This window comes from Galeopterus variegatus, unplaced genomic scaffold (genome assembly GCF_000696425.1).
Source record: "Galeopterus variegatus unplaced genomic scaffold, G_variegatus-3.0.2 Scaffold1938, whole genome shotgun sequence".
In the NCBI taxonomy this organism is placed as follows: Eukaryota; Metazoa; Chordata; class Mammalia; order Dermoptera; family Cynocephalidae; genus Galeopterus; species Galeopterus variegatus.
Window position 1 is genome coordinate 2,056 of NW_007728049.1, and position 15,082 is coordinate 17,137.

At 40.3% G+C, this 15,082-nt stretch overlaps 1 protein-coding gene across 1 annotated transcript in view; it reads left to right on the forward strand.

Annotated features, from left to right (window-relative positions):
• Nucleotides 1-7,189: 7,189 nt before the first annotated feature.
• The window catches only part of LOC103596115 (autism susceptibility gene 2 protein-like), a gene marked incomplete at both ends in the record, with an annotated part of 245,104 nt that continues 237,211 nt past the window's right edge, over nt 7,190-15,082 (forward strand). The window contains one exon of the mRNA XM_008579685.1: nt 7,190-7,449. Coding sequence (XP_008577907.1) covers nt 7,190-7,449 — 260 coding nt within the window. The remainder of the gene's footprint in view (nt 7,450-15,082) is intronic.

Here is a 15,082-nt window from a genome sequence, read left to right on the forward strand (position 1 = left end):
ATTTCAACAGCCCACTAGGCCTGCTTGCCTTTTTGCTTTAGTAACCAAGCTAGCTTATTGCATTAGCTTCTGTAATCATGCTTGCTTACTGCATTAGCTGCCGCTCTGGCCACGTGAATTCTGAGAAAACAAAACTTGCTACTGCATTAGCCACATGAATGCTGAGAAATTGAAACTTAAGAAAAACCGGAAGAGTCTGCCTATATAAACCCTGCAAAACCTAAGCTTAGGGCTCAGATCTTGGAACGTTAGCTCATCTGGGCCTACCGGTATAATAAAGTACCTGGCTCTCCAACTCTGAGTGCCATCTGCTTCTCTGCCGAGTCTGTTTCCGTAAGAAAACTGTTTTCCAAAGTGTGCTATTTTACATTCCCACCAGTAATGTATGTGGTTCCTCCCCATTCTTGCCTGTAAGTGGTGTGGTCGTTCTTCTTCATTGTAGCTGTTATATGTATGTATGCAGTGGCATCTCATTGTGGTTTCAGATTGTATTTCCTAATGACCACTGATGTTAAGCATCTTTTCATGTGTTTACTTGCTATCCAGATATCTTCTTTAGGAAAATGTCTGTTTAAATCTTTTGCCTATTTAAAAAATTGTGTTGTTTTTGTTATTTAGCTTAAAAATTTTTGTATATTCTATATATGAAACTTGTATTAGATATACCACTGTAAATATTTTTTCCATTGTGTGGCTTTTATCTTCATTTTCTTAACAATGTCTTTTGAAGAGCAGAAGTTTTAATTTTTGATGAAGTATAATTTATCAATATATTCTCTTATGGATCATGCTTTTGGTATCACATCTAAGAAATCTTTGCCTAACCAAGGCTATAGGAGTTTTCTTCTAAAAGTTTTGTAGGTTTAGGTTTTACATTTACGTTTGTAACATATTTTGAGTGAATTTTTCTATTTAGATTGATGTATAGATCAAAATTAATTTATTTTTCAGATGGTTACTTGTTCCATCACCATTTGTTAAAAGGACTTATTTCTCCACAGAATTGATTTTTCACTATTGCTGAAAATCAGTTGTTCATATATGTGGGTGTCTTTCTGGACTCTCTATTTGGTTCTATTGATCTGTTTTTCTATCTTTATGTCAATACAGGGATGCAGTTTTAATGCAGTGTGAAAGATGGCAGTACAGAGTGCCTTACTTGCTCCTCACCTAATCCCACTTTACTGTAGTAGTTCATTGATTTGTCTTTGCCTCTGTTAAGCAGCCTGAGTTTAGGAATCCTTGGGTATTTGCAACACATGGCAAAGTGTGGTACATAGGAGATATTACAATTTTTGTTTTTAAAAGATGTGAACATTAGGGATTATTTTTTTAATGGCCTACTGGATACTTTTAAAATTTCTAAAGGTAGTCTCCTCTACTTACTAAAAAGTTTAGGTCCTTAAAGTCTATTTATAAGTCCATTTGCTCAAAAGTCCAAAGTGGGTGAAACCAAGAGCTGTATGTTTTTCCTAATTTTTCACTTCTTAGCACTAGAGGCCCTTTCACTTCTTTTGTACTGATTCATTGATGGAATCAATGTTAGTAAAGTCATTCAAACACAACTGTAAATGCTATACAATGTACCAACAAAGGACTTGACAGACTAAAATGACAGCACATGGCTATTAATGTTATTTGATGGTGACAAGCAAAGCACTTTTTCTTTTTCTCCTGGCTACTTTGTTATTTTCCTTTAAAGTCTAAGCGCAAATAACTAACAGAAGAGGTTCTGTTTAAGTCACATCCCCCTCTCACACATATAAGCATACTCAGGCACATGCAGACACATATCAGAGATGTTTTGTAAGTGATGGGCTGCCCTCAAATTAGTTTGGTCAGAAAAATCAGATGGATACTTTCTAAAACCCATTTCATGCAAGGCAGGCAAATTGTACCCTCATTTTCTATTGTCTCTGGCTTCATCTGTAATCAGCAAATGAATCCCTGTAGCCTACACAGCATTTCATCTGCAATTTGTTGCTCTCCCCTAGTTTGCACAACACTGAACTATTTCATTTGGAAATTCAAGAGTGGGCAGAGGAAGCCTTTGGTGGAAGATTGTAATTTGGGAGAAGGGAAAGTCAAGAGCAAGATCACCTATTTTGAAGAAGGCTGAGTGTTGAAAGAAATTGGTTTGGTTAGTGAGCATCTGAGCCTCTCGGTGTATGTGCTGCTGTGACCCTACCGTCCATCACCGGTGACCTAAAAATCATGTAATTTCAGCCATTCACGAAACCTGTTCCCATCTGTTGTACATGGCTTGTACATCTACCTCCTCTATTGCCAGCAAATATGTCTAAATCATTTACCTTGTAGCCAGTCTTCTGTTGGTGACTGGCTGCCTATCTTCCTTTCTTTTCTGTCTCTTCTGTGACTGTCCAGTGAATACATTAAAGTATTTTTTTCCAGATGTCTTCCTTATCCTTCTGCCCTCCTACCCTCTCTTTCCCAGTGCTTCTGCAGGGGGTCAAATTTTTATCTCTACCCTGTCGGGGTCTCTGGCTGGGCCTGAGAATTAAATTGACGTAAGATAGATTAACAGGAGAAGAGCATACAGGTTTTTCCATGTATGTGGGAGCCCCATAGGTAAATGAAGAACCAAAGAAGTGGCAACACCTAAATACTTATTTAGTAGGTTGAACAGAGTGGCCGTTGTAGAAGAGTAACTAAAATTTATGGGCAGGCTCAAGGAAGATAAAAGTAATTTTCACAAAATCACTTTGTACACATTTTTCTTGGCCTTCATTCTCCATCTCTGGTAATAAGAAAGTTGCTTCTCTCTTGTTACAGGGAGAGTATCTTCCACATGGGAGCTTTCTCTCATCTCTGGATCTCTTTGGTGATAATGTTTCTTTTCTCCTGATACTTTCTCCTGATACAGGGAGAGTAGAGTGTCCCTTTTGTATCTGATGTTTTTCAAGTGCCTTTAGCTTAAAATAATCTTTATGCCAAAGTGGCATATTTTAGGGTGGCATATTCTGTCACTCTTCATTCATCTGCTAAAATGATTCCTTTATAGAATATGGAATATAGTCATCTTTTTTTCTAAAAGCTCTGCAGGTAGTTCTGATAGACTCCCTTCGGAATCTCTAGCCTAGATCATGGTATACTAGTGAAAAAACAGGCCTTTGAAAATTGCTTTTCATTGATACCAAAAAGTTATTTTATAAACCAGATAATTTTTTTTCTCCCTGTATTGTAGGGATACTAGAGACTGCCCAAGTTTCTTCAAGGAAATTCTTAAATTAGTTGCCACTGGTTGGTTGGTAGTGTGTTAGTGGGTGTGACACACACATACACACGTATATAATTATGTACATGGTATACTTCTGAATGTCGATAAGGTAATTAGTTTATAATCAATCTATTTGTCTTTGATTCTTATTGCTTATAGTAAACAGTGTTTGTCATTTCCCCCCCAAGATAGTTAACGAAAAGTTAAATGATTATTTTACTTTCTGTATAGTAAGCAGTCAATAAATGTGTTGATAGAGGGAATAAACAAACAGTGACCTGGTTTATTCAGGATTTGTATCAAAGGGTCTATATAGTAATTGTAAAGATATATCTTTGAAAAAATAATCTCTAGTCTTTGAAAATATAAACCTCTTACATAATAAAAACTTTATAAAGACTCTTATTTCCTCTTCCCTCCTAAGCAGCCACCTCTCCACTCACTTTGATTTTCTTCCCCACCCATCCCCCAGCACATACACACCCTCCAGAGTGGAAAATCTCAGTATTAATTGGAGCTAGGATGATTGTACTGCTGCTGCTAAGACTTTGGCAGTTCTCTTACAAGCTAGTGTCATGGCATGGGGTCCATTTGCCCTGTGTAGCTATTCTGCAGTGCAGTGAGAATGCCTTGATTAATATACTACATGAAAATAAAATGGATTTGGAAAAAATTATAACATACTCTCATAAATATTAATTCACGTTTGTATGGAATTGCCCATAATTTTCTATGTACTTTGGAGGCACCTTCAGTGTGAAAGAAGATTTGGTCTCTAAAGAGAATGGCATAATTTTTAAAAAAGCACAGTTGATACATTATTAAATATCATTTGTTTATTAAATTGATACTCTACATGCACATAATGCAGGGCAGTAGGTGGGTTGTGTGACAAAAGAAAGGCATTTTTTACCCTGTGGGGAGTTTTTATATTACCTTAGAAATGGTACAATTTAATCATATTATGTAGAAGCAGCCCACAGCAGAACTCACCTGGCTTCTTCTGCTAGTGTTGCCATTTTCCGTGAGTGTCTTTTCATGATAGCTGACTATTTTGGTTAAACGTGAGACTAACCACAGAGCATTCTGAGTTGAGCAGATGTCTGACATCGCTGACTGAGGTAGTGGACACTGGACAAAGGAGTTCAATTCAGCAGACACTTATTAAACACCATGTGTTAGGCACAGTGTGCCAGGTCTGGGACTGTGTAAAGAATGGCCATGTACATTTGCTTCAATCTCAGCTTATCCCCTAAAACACTTCTCACCCCATTCCCATTACCTCTCAAATTGCAGAGGGTAAATCATCTACAATGGCAGCAACTAGAAATAAGTTAGACCCAGTGCCACTCATTTGCCTTACAAGACTGATATCTTCTTGCTCCAAGGGTAAGGCCTTTATCCTTGCAATGCCTGTTAGGTTGCTTGGTTTCTTGCTTCTATCAGCTTTTCTAGCTTGCTTCACTGTATGTTAGAGGTAGCTTAGGATGTTTTTAAGTCACTGTTGTGCTTTATAGTTTTGGATGTTTCAACTAGTTCTATCATTTATTTATGTATTTAGCAAGTGTATCTTAACCACCTACTATTTGCCTGGTTTATATAGAGCATTTATGTGAAGCACTGGGGTTACTGAGATGAACTACTTATTCCCTGACATCTTTCACATTCTTTTAAGGGATTATACTACCAGCTGCTTAGAGGTCTTTGCACAAGCTGTTCTTTCTGCTCAGCCTTTCAGATCTAGGTCAAATGACAGTTGTCTGTCAGCCCCAGCCCTCTCCTCTGTACTAGACCATTTCTCTCAGTTTTAACACTCTTTATCTTTCCTTTACAGCAGTTAATTCAGTTTGCAATTCTATATTTGTGTGATGTGATTAGTGTTTGTTCCCTAAATTCTGGGCTCTATGAGGTGGTGATTTTTTTCCCCACACCATTGTCTTCCCAGAATTTATACAGGTCAGTGCTAAGGTTGTACTTGGCATATAATGGTGCACAAAAACCATTTGTTGAATGAGTGAAGGCCTGACATCAGAGAACTTTGCATTACAAGAAAGGTCTCCCTGAGCAGCCTCCACTGCTAAGAGTCCTTGAACTAGAAAGGGAGATTGTTGAGGCTGAGGCAGAACAGTATAAAGGCCTGTCTTAGTTTGTCCAGGGTGCTGTAACAAAATACCATAAATTGGGTATTTATGCCAGTTTACAACAGTTTATTTAGCTTACAAACAAGAAACATTTATTTCTTACAGTTCTGCAGGCTGGGAAATCTAAGATCAGGGCACCTGCACATGTGGTATCTGGTGAGGGCACATACCTTCTAGACAGTGCCTTCTAGCTATGTCCTCACATGGTGGAAGGGGCAAAAAGCTCTCTTAGGTCTTTTTACAAAGGAACTGATCCCATTCATAAGGGCTCTACTCTCATGATCTAATCACCTCTCAAAGGCCCCACTTCCTAATATCATCACCATGGGGGTTAGGATTTCAACATACACATTTCGTGGGGACACAAACATTCAGCCCATAATAATGGGCATGGCTGATTTGGGGAAATAAGTTGAGGAGCACCATCCATGTCAAATGGGGACTACTGGGATTTTGGGAAGCAGCAGAATAGATAACTACCATGAGAATATTAGGTTTGAAAGGGAGGAAGGAGAGTGGAGTTTTGAGAAGAAATGTGTAAAAGGGACTTTTTATTTTGGTCTCTTTTTTTTTTTTATTTAAATGTAGATTTAAAATTATAGAAACTGAGAAACTGTGGGGGTGAGGATCTATGAAGGAGCATATTCTGTATAAAGAGAATCATATCCACTCAATTACAAATAATTGAGTGCCAAATTGTTTTCATTTTACTGCTTAGTTTGCACAACCTTTCTCAGGGTGCATAGGACATTTGCACGTATTAGGTCATTTGATGTTTTGTGAGCCCATTTTGCACATGGCCTCAGAGTTACAGTGACTTACTCCAAGTCTCCTAATGAATAATGTTTGTGTCCAAACTGAACCCAAGCCTTTTTAAATCTCAGTGTGTTCTGACCTGTCTGCGGGCACAGAACTCTCCCAGGTCCCGTGGCCTGAAATACTTGCTATAGTTTCCACTGATGTAGCTCCCCATTCCGGGACATTGATTACCCATCTCTTACCATCTACCCCCATCCCCACCACACACAGGAATAAACGAAAAGTTGCTGTTGATCTTGGTGATAATATTGTTGCATTTTACAAAGAAGATCGAAATTAAGGATGCTCAGAGGAACATGTGGTAAAAATATAATGCGTTAAGGAAACATTTTAATCATATGAATTGACAGTTTCTTGCTGCCCCTGGTGTATTCAATCTTGTGCTATTTTTTTGAATTGAGCATGCACTTAATACTCTTTTTCCGAAACATAATTGATGTACCAACTTGGGAAGTGAGTGTATTTAGCTTCCTGGGGGGATGTTGTTGTGTGCTGGACCCAGCACTGACTCAAACAGAAAGCTACTATCCCAGGCAGCAGTGCAATTACTTTTAATGGACAGATACTTTGTGCTTTGTTGAGTTTTTTGCCCCACAAGAATAGAAAATATATATTTGTGGTAGCATTAGGGATTTGGAAAAACTGTGAGTCATGTTTCTTAGTTTTAGGTATTCTCATAACCCATTTTCCTATCCCCTTCCCCATTTCTTTTTTTTTTTTTTTTTTTCCTTTTTGTCTTTTTTCGTGTCTGGCAACGGACCGCAACCCTCAGTGTTGCGCCCGTACCGGACTGGGACCGGCAATGGAATCGCAACCCTCGGTGCTGCTCCCGCCCCTCGCTCAGCCAGTGAGCGGAACCGGTCTGTATGTGGGATCCGAACCCTTGGCGGGAGCGCTGCCGTGCTCCCAAGCGGCGCACTGCAGCAGTGCGCCACCGGGCCGGCCCCCCTTCCCCATTTCTATTTAGACTATATTTTGGGTGTGACCCTAGATCCATATGTAACCACCACGTCCCTTTCCTTCTCTTCTTTTCTACAGAAAGATGTCGCACTTAAGCCTCAGGAACGTGTGGAGAAACGCCAGACCCCCCTGACTAAGAAAAAACGAGAAGCACTTACCAATGGCTTGTCCTTTCATTCAAAGAAGAGTAGACTCAGCCACCCACATCACTACAGCTCAGATCGAGAAAATGACCGCAATCTCTGCCAGCACCTCGGGAAGAGGAAGAAAATGCCGAAGGGAGTCAGACAGGTGAGGAAGCTTGGCTTTATTCTTCTCTATGGCTGTAGCATCCTTTCCTTAGGTGCATGCTCCTCTGTGGTTCTTCCTAACAAGTGGTATCCTTGGCAGGATGCTGGAGTGCCTGCCCCACCAAACTGTGTGCTTCTAAAAGAACATAAAGTCCAATCTCAGTGTTTTTTATTAGGATTTGAAACTTCAGTATGGTACCCTTTCAATAGTATATGCTGTATTCAACAAAGCTTGATGCTGGTGCTACTGGTGTTCAGGGCAGACTGAAGTCTTGATAATTGTCAGCATGGCCTGGCCTGCTGGGGAGAGATCTTCATAATTAGGACAAATGGAACAGGCAGACTGATCACATACATTTTGCATCTCATCTCATGGTTCTGAGGTGCTAAAATCATCATCTTATGTGAACAGTGCCTTGTGTAAGATTTGTATTTTCCAGGGAAGCTCAAATATTGTGGCATATGGGAGAGCAGTGGCAACAAAATGAATTTGCCTTTCTGTGTTTTAGTTGTTCTCCATGACCTGTAATCCAAGACTATCTGTATGATATGTTGATTGTATGAAAGTCTGGTAGTGGGGCTTACTGGCCTGTTAATAATTAGGTTTCAATGATCCACAAGAAAATATAGCTCTTGGCATCTAGGGAGCCTTTCTGCCTCTGGAAATCCCCATATGAGATGGATTAGTAATGAGAAATGAAGCTGTTTATAGCAGGTTTTCTGCACAGATCTGAAGGCTTTGGTGCCTGTGTCTTGGGTGTGTATTGCTTGTTTTTGGTGGGACTATTAGATGGGATTGACTACCACTCAAAGGAAGCAGAGGAAGGAATTATGGCTCACAGAGAGCAGGTGCTGCTAATTAGAAGCTGAACAGGTAATTTCTAGTTTGCAGATGTTTTTCTGCAGAGGGGGAAGATATGAGATCATACAAAACAGTAGTTCAAAACCTCATAGACCATTAGAATCATATCAGGAATCTTACTAAACACAAATTTCTGCCCCCCCCCCCCCCCCCCCCAATGAAAGTTGTACTCTTTGGAAGTTTCCTATTTGATAATGGTCAGCCTGGTTTGGAAGTCACTCTTACAAAGCATCAAGAGTGTATTTTGAGTGATGATTTTGAGTGAACAGGTTGGAAGGATCAAAAGTTTCAAGGTGGAGTGAGCAGTTTGGTGTCAGAGCCCAGCCTGAAGGATAAACCTCTGAGAAAACATCTAGAGTGATGGATTCCAGCATGGACTCTGATGTCTCCTAGGACAGTGCCCCTAGATCTGACACCAAGGGTAGTGTTTCCAAATGTACACATGTGTTTTGAGATGCCAGATTGGAGTTATAATAGTAATTATTAACATTTGTCTAATGCATACCACACTAGAGTCATTGTATAGTATACCCTGTAATTCATTCAACAATCCTGCCTGGTAGGTAATATTGTGGTTATGTATAGATGTGGAAACCAGGGCTCAAAGAGATAAAGTAGCTTGTCTGAGGCCACTTAACAGTGAGGGACAGAGATAGCATTTAGACCCAGAAATCTCTGGCCCCAGAGCTTGCTCTCTTTCCCTGTACTCTAGGTCAGAGGGTGGAGGGAGTCTACAAGTATTTCTAGAGACTACATGAGTAGTTTGGTCAAAGAGAGTGATTTGGGTCCTAGAAAAGGCATATGAAAGCACAAGAACTAAGTTCAGATAGCAGAGAAAGAGCTGGAAAGTTTGAAAGTAACCAAATTTGGATGAACTTTTTTTGGTTTTTGATTTTTGTTTTATTTGTGTGTGTTTTTTGGGGGGACAGAGATTGGGGAGAGCGAGGAAAGGCTAGATTCTATAAAAGATGATGTTCCTGTGGTATTTGACTCCTAACTCCTGTCTGTGTGAGATATGTGAGAAAAGTAATTATTCCCAGTGGAGAGAGATTGCAGTGTAACCACCACCTCTTCCCCAGGCCCTCCTTCCCATCAGCGTAGGAGGAAGGCCTCTTACCCTTTCGGGCAAGAAACCAATTTAGTTCTGAGCTTAACACTAAGCTGTGGATCCCCTTGAATCTCTTCCAGACCTGGTCTGACTTTTTTATTCTCTCTCCTCAAAATTCTTGCTACTTTGTGTAACTCTGAGGGTTTCAAGGTCCTCTGGTGAGAGTATTCCTGATCATAAAAGGCTAGGACTTGTGTGTCTCAAATTTGAGTAGTGTTTGGTCTTCATGTTCAGCCTTCTGGTACTAATGGTATTTGAAATAAATGCTATTCTTGTTTTAGGGAAAATATTTGAAAAGCAATTATTTTGACTCTTCATGAATCGTGGAGAAGGATAGAATGGATTGTGTCTTTGGTCTATATAAGTATTTTATTTTTATTTTTTTATTAAATCATAATTGGTTATATATATATTTTGGGGATTCAGTGTTGACATATGTTGATCCAATCAATATTCCTAGTATGTATATTGTTATAAATTGTACTTATTCTTTATGCCCCTTGTCCAATCTCTCCCTGTACCCCACTCCCTCCCCCTCCCCCCTCCCACCACTGATAACTCTAGATTTCTTCTCTCCCTCTGAAAGAGTAATGGTCACTCTGTTGATTTGTTGACTACGTGATCTGTCCAATGCTGAAAGGTGTGTTCAGGTCCCCTAGTATTGTAGAGCAGATGCTTCTTCTGTCACTCTGGAATGGGCTTTGTGGAGAGAGACATCCTATTCTTTTCTTTGGTCTCTGCTGGTGACTCTCCTCGTGTCAATGCACTCCAGTGGCTGGCGGACCATCTGTGTGGTGGTTGTGACGTCTAGCCTCTTTCGTGGCAGCCGTGGTTACTGTTGTGGGTCACCCACATGGAGATGATGTTTTTGGCATGCTACTTGGTGCTGGTGGTGTGCTTGGTTGTGGGGGGTGTCTAGTCCCTGGCTCCATGCCCTGGATCCCTGGGTGGGGCCCTGAGGCACTGGTAGTATGCATGGTTGTGGCCTGGGCAGGAACCAATTTTTTGTCCTTTGTTTACTTCTGAAACTGTGGAACTTCTTGTGGGAACCAGTACGTGAGCTGTGTTGTTGAGCTAAATTGCTGCTTTGCTGCTGTTTCCCTAGAGAAGACGTTTTGTGCAGCTCAGGGTTTAATGGTTGACCTTATAGGTACTTCTGGCTCTCCAGAGACTGGGTGCACCTGGGTTGTATAGAAACTCTGACCTGGGCCTGAATCTTCTCATCAAACTGCACCCCATGCGATTCTGCATTCCTGGCCAGTCTCCTCTGAGTAGTCCTGCACTGATTGGGAGGCGGATTGGCTGTCCTTGCTGTGTTCCAGTGTTCTCCCGGTGTGCCTGTCTCCCCCACTGCCCATGTTCCAAACACTTCCCATGGGATGGGCCCTGCGCTGGTCCCTTGCGATAACTTGTTGGCCTCTGAATGGCTCCCTTTTTTCAGCTGTTCTTGCTCCTCGCTCCTGCATGGGTCCATGGGAACCCTATGAGTGGTCTTGCTTCCTGGGGCCACCGAGGCCCTCTTCTCCCCTGCTGCCTCCAAGAAACTCCATTGGAAGGGCACAGCTGTGGCTTCTGCCAGTTCCTGATCCATGTGCTCAGCATCTCTAGCCTTAAAGTGGCTGTGGCCCGAAATGCTCTGAGCAGTTTTTTCTTTCTCTCATTGTGGCTCTCCCCCTTCATGAGCTCCATAGGTCTCTCCTCCTCTTCCCCTGAGCTCCAGCAGCCCCAGCTTGGCTGCTGTTACATTTTTATAGTTGTAAATTGGTTGATTTGTGGGAGAGAGTGATGCTAGGGACCATCTATTCCGCCATCTTCATCAGAACTGTGTTATAAGGATTTTAAAAACAAGTAGTGTTTTCTTATCTTCAGTGTTGATGCCAAAATAACTCTCCAGTCAAGTGTTATATTTCTAGTAAGAAGGGAAGGGAAAGTTGATAACTAAGATAAGGTCATAATGCTTTTCATCTGTAATATTTGTAGAATCACATGTGCTATTATGAAACCCTGAACAAATCATTGGTGTGCTCATCTGGAAAATGAGGATTTGGACTAGAAGATTTCTCAGTCTCTTCCAATTTCCATGATTCTTTAAAATTGTGAATAACACAGAAATGTAGCACTGTAAAAGTCTGTAAAGGAAGACCATATAGGTCCAATGGTAATTTTGTTTTGGAGTCTGTCAGTCTGTAACTGATAGGCTCTTTCACAGAAAGATCTTAAAGGAGACACTTAAAGGAGAGGAGTAAGACGCACTTGTAGTGGGAGGGAGAGGCATGGTTCATTGTGTCGGCCAGGTAAGTGCCATCTGTTGTATAATCATTGATACAAAAAGGTGACATGCAAGTGTTTAATAACCACAGTAGATGTTCAACATCTTGTCCTAATAGTAGGTGAGACTGCTTTCCTATCATGGTAGATGTCTATACACATAACAATTACTTTTTCTCCTACCTTTGCCTCTTTTCAGGTAAAGTAACTGAATCTGACTGTCTTAGCTGGAAGGGGACTTTGAGATGAGAGTGACCCTGGAGGAGCATTTTTTAAATTAATGTATCATCATTTAGTGCCTCTTATTGAGGGAGTTAAAACTGCAGAACTAGGGCCGGCCCGGTGGCACACTGCTACAGTGCGCTGCTTGGGAGTGTGGCGGCGCTCCCGCCGAGGGTTCGGATCCCACATACAGACCAGCCGCTCACTGGCTGAGCGAGGTGCGGGCGCAACACTGAGGGTTGCAATCCCGTTGCCGGTCCTGGTCCGGTAGGGCGCGACGCTGAGGGTTGCGATCCGTTGCCGGTCACGAAAAAAGACAAAAAGGAAAAAAAAAAAAACTGCAGAACTACAGATGAAGGAGAGTAGTAGGAGATGAGAACTTAGTCTTTATTTCTGACTTGGTGAGAGTGAATTAGGTTTTCATCTTATTAGGAAATGGTACTTCCTGAGCAGGCAACTTAATGCATAGCTTTCCTGTAATTATGGGAAGATGTTACTCCTTAATAGAGAGGAAATAATAGGATTTTTTCCCCCTGATAATCCATTGAAGGTAACTAATCTTTTCACTGTGAGAGTGCAATTATATACTTTTAAGAAAGATGTGTAGTTCTAAAACCAAACTGCTTTTTTCTTTACTTGCCTTGTTGTAGACCTCAGTTCCTGTGATGTTTTTCTGTACTGTTAAATGAAAGCTTTTTTTTTTTCCTTTTTGTCTTTTTTACTGACCAGTGACAGGATCGCAACCCTCGGTGTTGCGCCCGTACTGGTGACCGGCAACGGGATCGCAACCCTCGGTGTTGCACCCGCACCGCGCTCAGCCAGTGAGCGGGAACTGGTCTCCACATGGGATCCGAACCCTCGGCGGGAGCGCCACCGCGCTCCCAAGCGGCGCACTATCCAGTGCGCCACCGGGCCGGCCCTAAATGAAAGCTTTTTAACTGGCACTTAGCTTATTTGTTGGATTATGTTTTTAAATATAAATACATACTGACTTAGAAGATGCTGCTCTGGCAACTCTCTTGGCAAATGGTTTCACTTTTTGACATGGCAAATTTGAATACTCTTTAATTCCTAAGAGGGTTAAAAAATTAGGAAGAAAGGGACAAGTTACCTTTTGTACAAAAACAGTGTGCGTCTTTCTGAGCTTGTAGGCTTAAATTTGTCCTACACAGAACTATTTGCTCAGGATGTGAGCACTTAGACATTATGTGAAAAGTTTTAGCTTTTACTAATAAGAACATGGTAGGTGTTTTTCTCCTACTTAGACTTGGGGGTGGGAAAATCAAAACAGGTTGCATAGGTCCTGTCTGTAATAGCTAATTGGGAGACATAGTCACAATAAAACTACTGAAGAACACAAGGAAGTCGCCTGTTGCCAAACCTACTAGCCAAATTATGACTCCTTGAGAAGCATCTTGGGAAAACTTAACCATTTCTAGGACATTGAGTTTAGTTTTCTTTCAGTAACTTCTAGACCATAAGAAATACTTAAAAAATTTAGAGCTTTGTAGTTTAAAACACACAGAGAGAGGAAAAGAGTTTTAAAAATAGAGCAGCAATGATGAAAAGTTGATGAGAGTTCAGAGAATTCTCAGATTTGGCTCTGACTGGATTTCTAAATCTCCATTTAGTCCATTAGTCTATTCTTTCTCTCTAGTATGAACTGAACCAGAGGAAATAGGCTTAAATAAGCTAGAAGGCATTCTTAGGTTATATGAACTCTTTAACAGATACCAGGATGGATCACCAAAATAAATCCCAGAGTCTTCCTCCTTAACTGAGTTTTAGGTGCCAAAAAGCCTTTTATCTAAGGGAAGAATTTCCCAGAGAAAGAGGCAACCTATTGAGATTGCTTCTAGTCATAGGAGAATACCTTTTGGGAGTAAAATGAAGGACTTTGGGGATATTTCAGGAGCATAGCAGGTAGACTCTAAAACTTTGTTGGTGAGGATGGCTTATGTGATTTAAAAATCTTTATACAAGTTGGTATGAGTAGGTATTGCTTGTAAGGAATAGAAATTTGCTTCTCTTTGAAAATCTAGTCTGGTGGACTCAGAGTTAGTAGAAGATTTACAGTTGGCATTGTAAATTGTAGATACCAAAAATGCATACTGATTTCTAGGAAGAAAATAGATTGATCCCAGTGCCAAGTCTTTAAAATTAAAGCTATTAGTATGTCCACGCATGGTGGTTGCATCTGCTTTGTGTATTGGCATTGCATGTTGGCCTTATTTAGAGAAAGTGGTTTTGTTGGTATAGGTGAGTAGGCCACCAGCTGTGTACCCACCCATTCTGATGGAGCAGTATATCCTAGCCCATTCTCTTTCCTGTTAAGAGTGTTTGCTATCAGAGGGTGATCCTTTATTTCAGTGGGACTTACTCTTATTGTCTGAGGAGCTCTCTGTGACATTTGTTACTAGTAGAAATTAATTTGCAAAGGAAGATTTACAATGGAAAATTTTGGTTAAACAGGTCCAGTTCAGGTCACATTTCTGAGAACTGCTAATTAGTTTTGGGTGGTAATCTAGGTCAAAATCACACAGATATTTATCCATCTTGACTCTAGAGCCATAGGTTTATGGAATCAGAACATTTGAAACACTGAAGTAATTTGAGATTATACATTTATAATAAAAAGATATATGAACTTTGCTATCTGTTCTTTCATAAGTACATTTGTTATAATAATAGTTAAATGCCTGAAGATACCTTGAGCAAGAAATGTGAGCTACAGTTAAACCATTTTTACCTATAATTCAAAACTTCGAGTTTAATGTGTTAATAGGGATTTAATTTGCTTTTCAAAAATTGTGTAGTCATGTGAAGGTTACAAACTGAGATATGAAATAAAATTCTTTATTTTTCCTCTTTATGAATTTAAGTTTCATACTATCTTTTCCCTCTTGCCCAAACTACAGAAATAAGAATAAAAATATGTAAGGAAAGATTGGGGGAATAAAAGATTGGCTTATAATCTCTCTTGAAATCTTGATTGACCTCAGTAAGATAACCAGTTTTTAACATTTGGTTATTGAGGAACCCCAAATCTAAGCTTGTCTCTGTTCAGAAATTAGCTATGTTGTACGTTGGAGGTACTTGTAAACCTGGCACTAATATAATAATGAGTTATATGAAGGGTGTCATATTTTTGTTTTATTTTTTCCATTCTAGAAT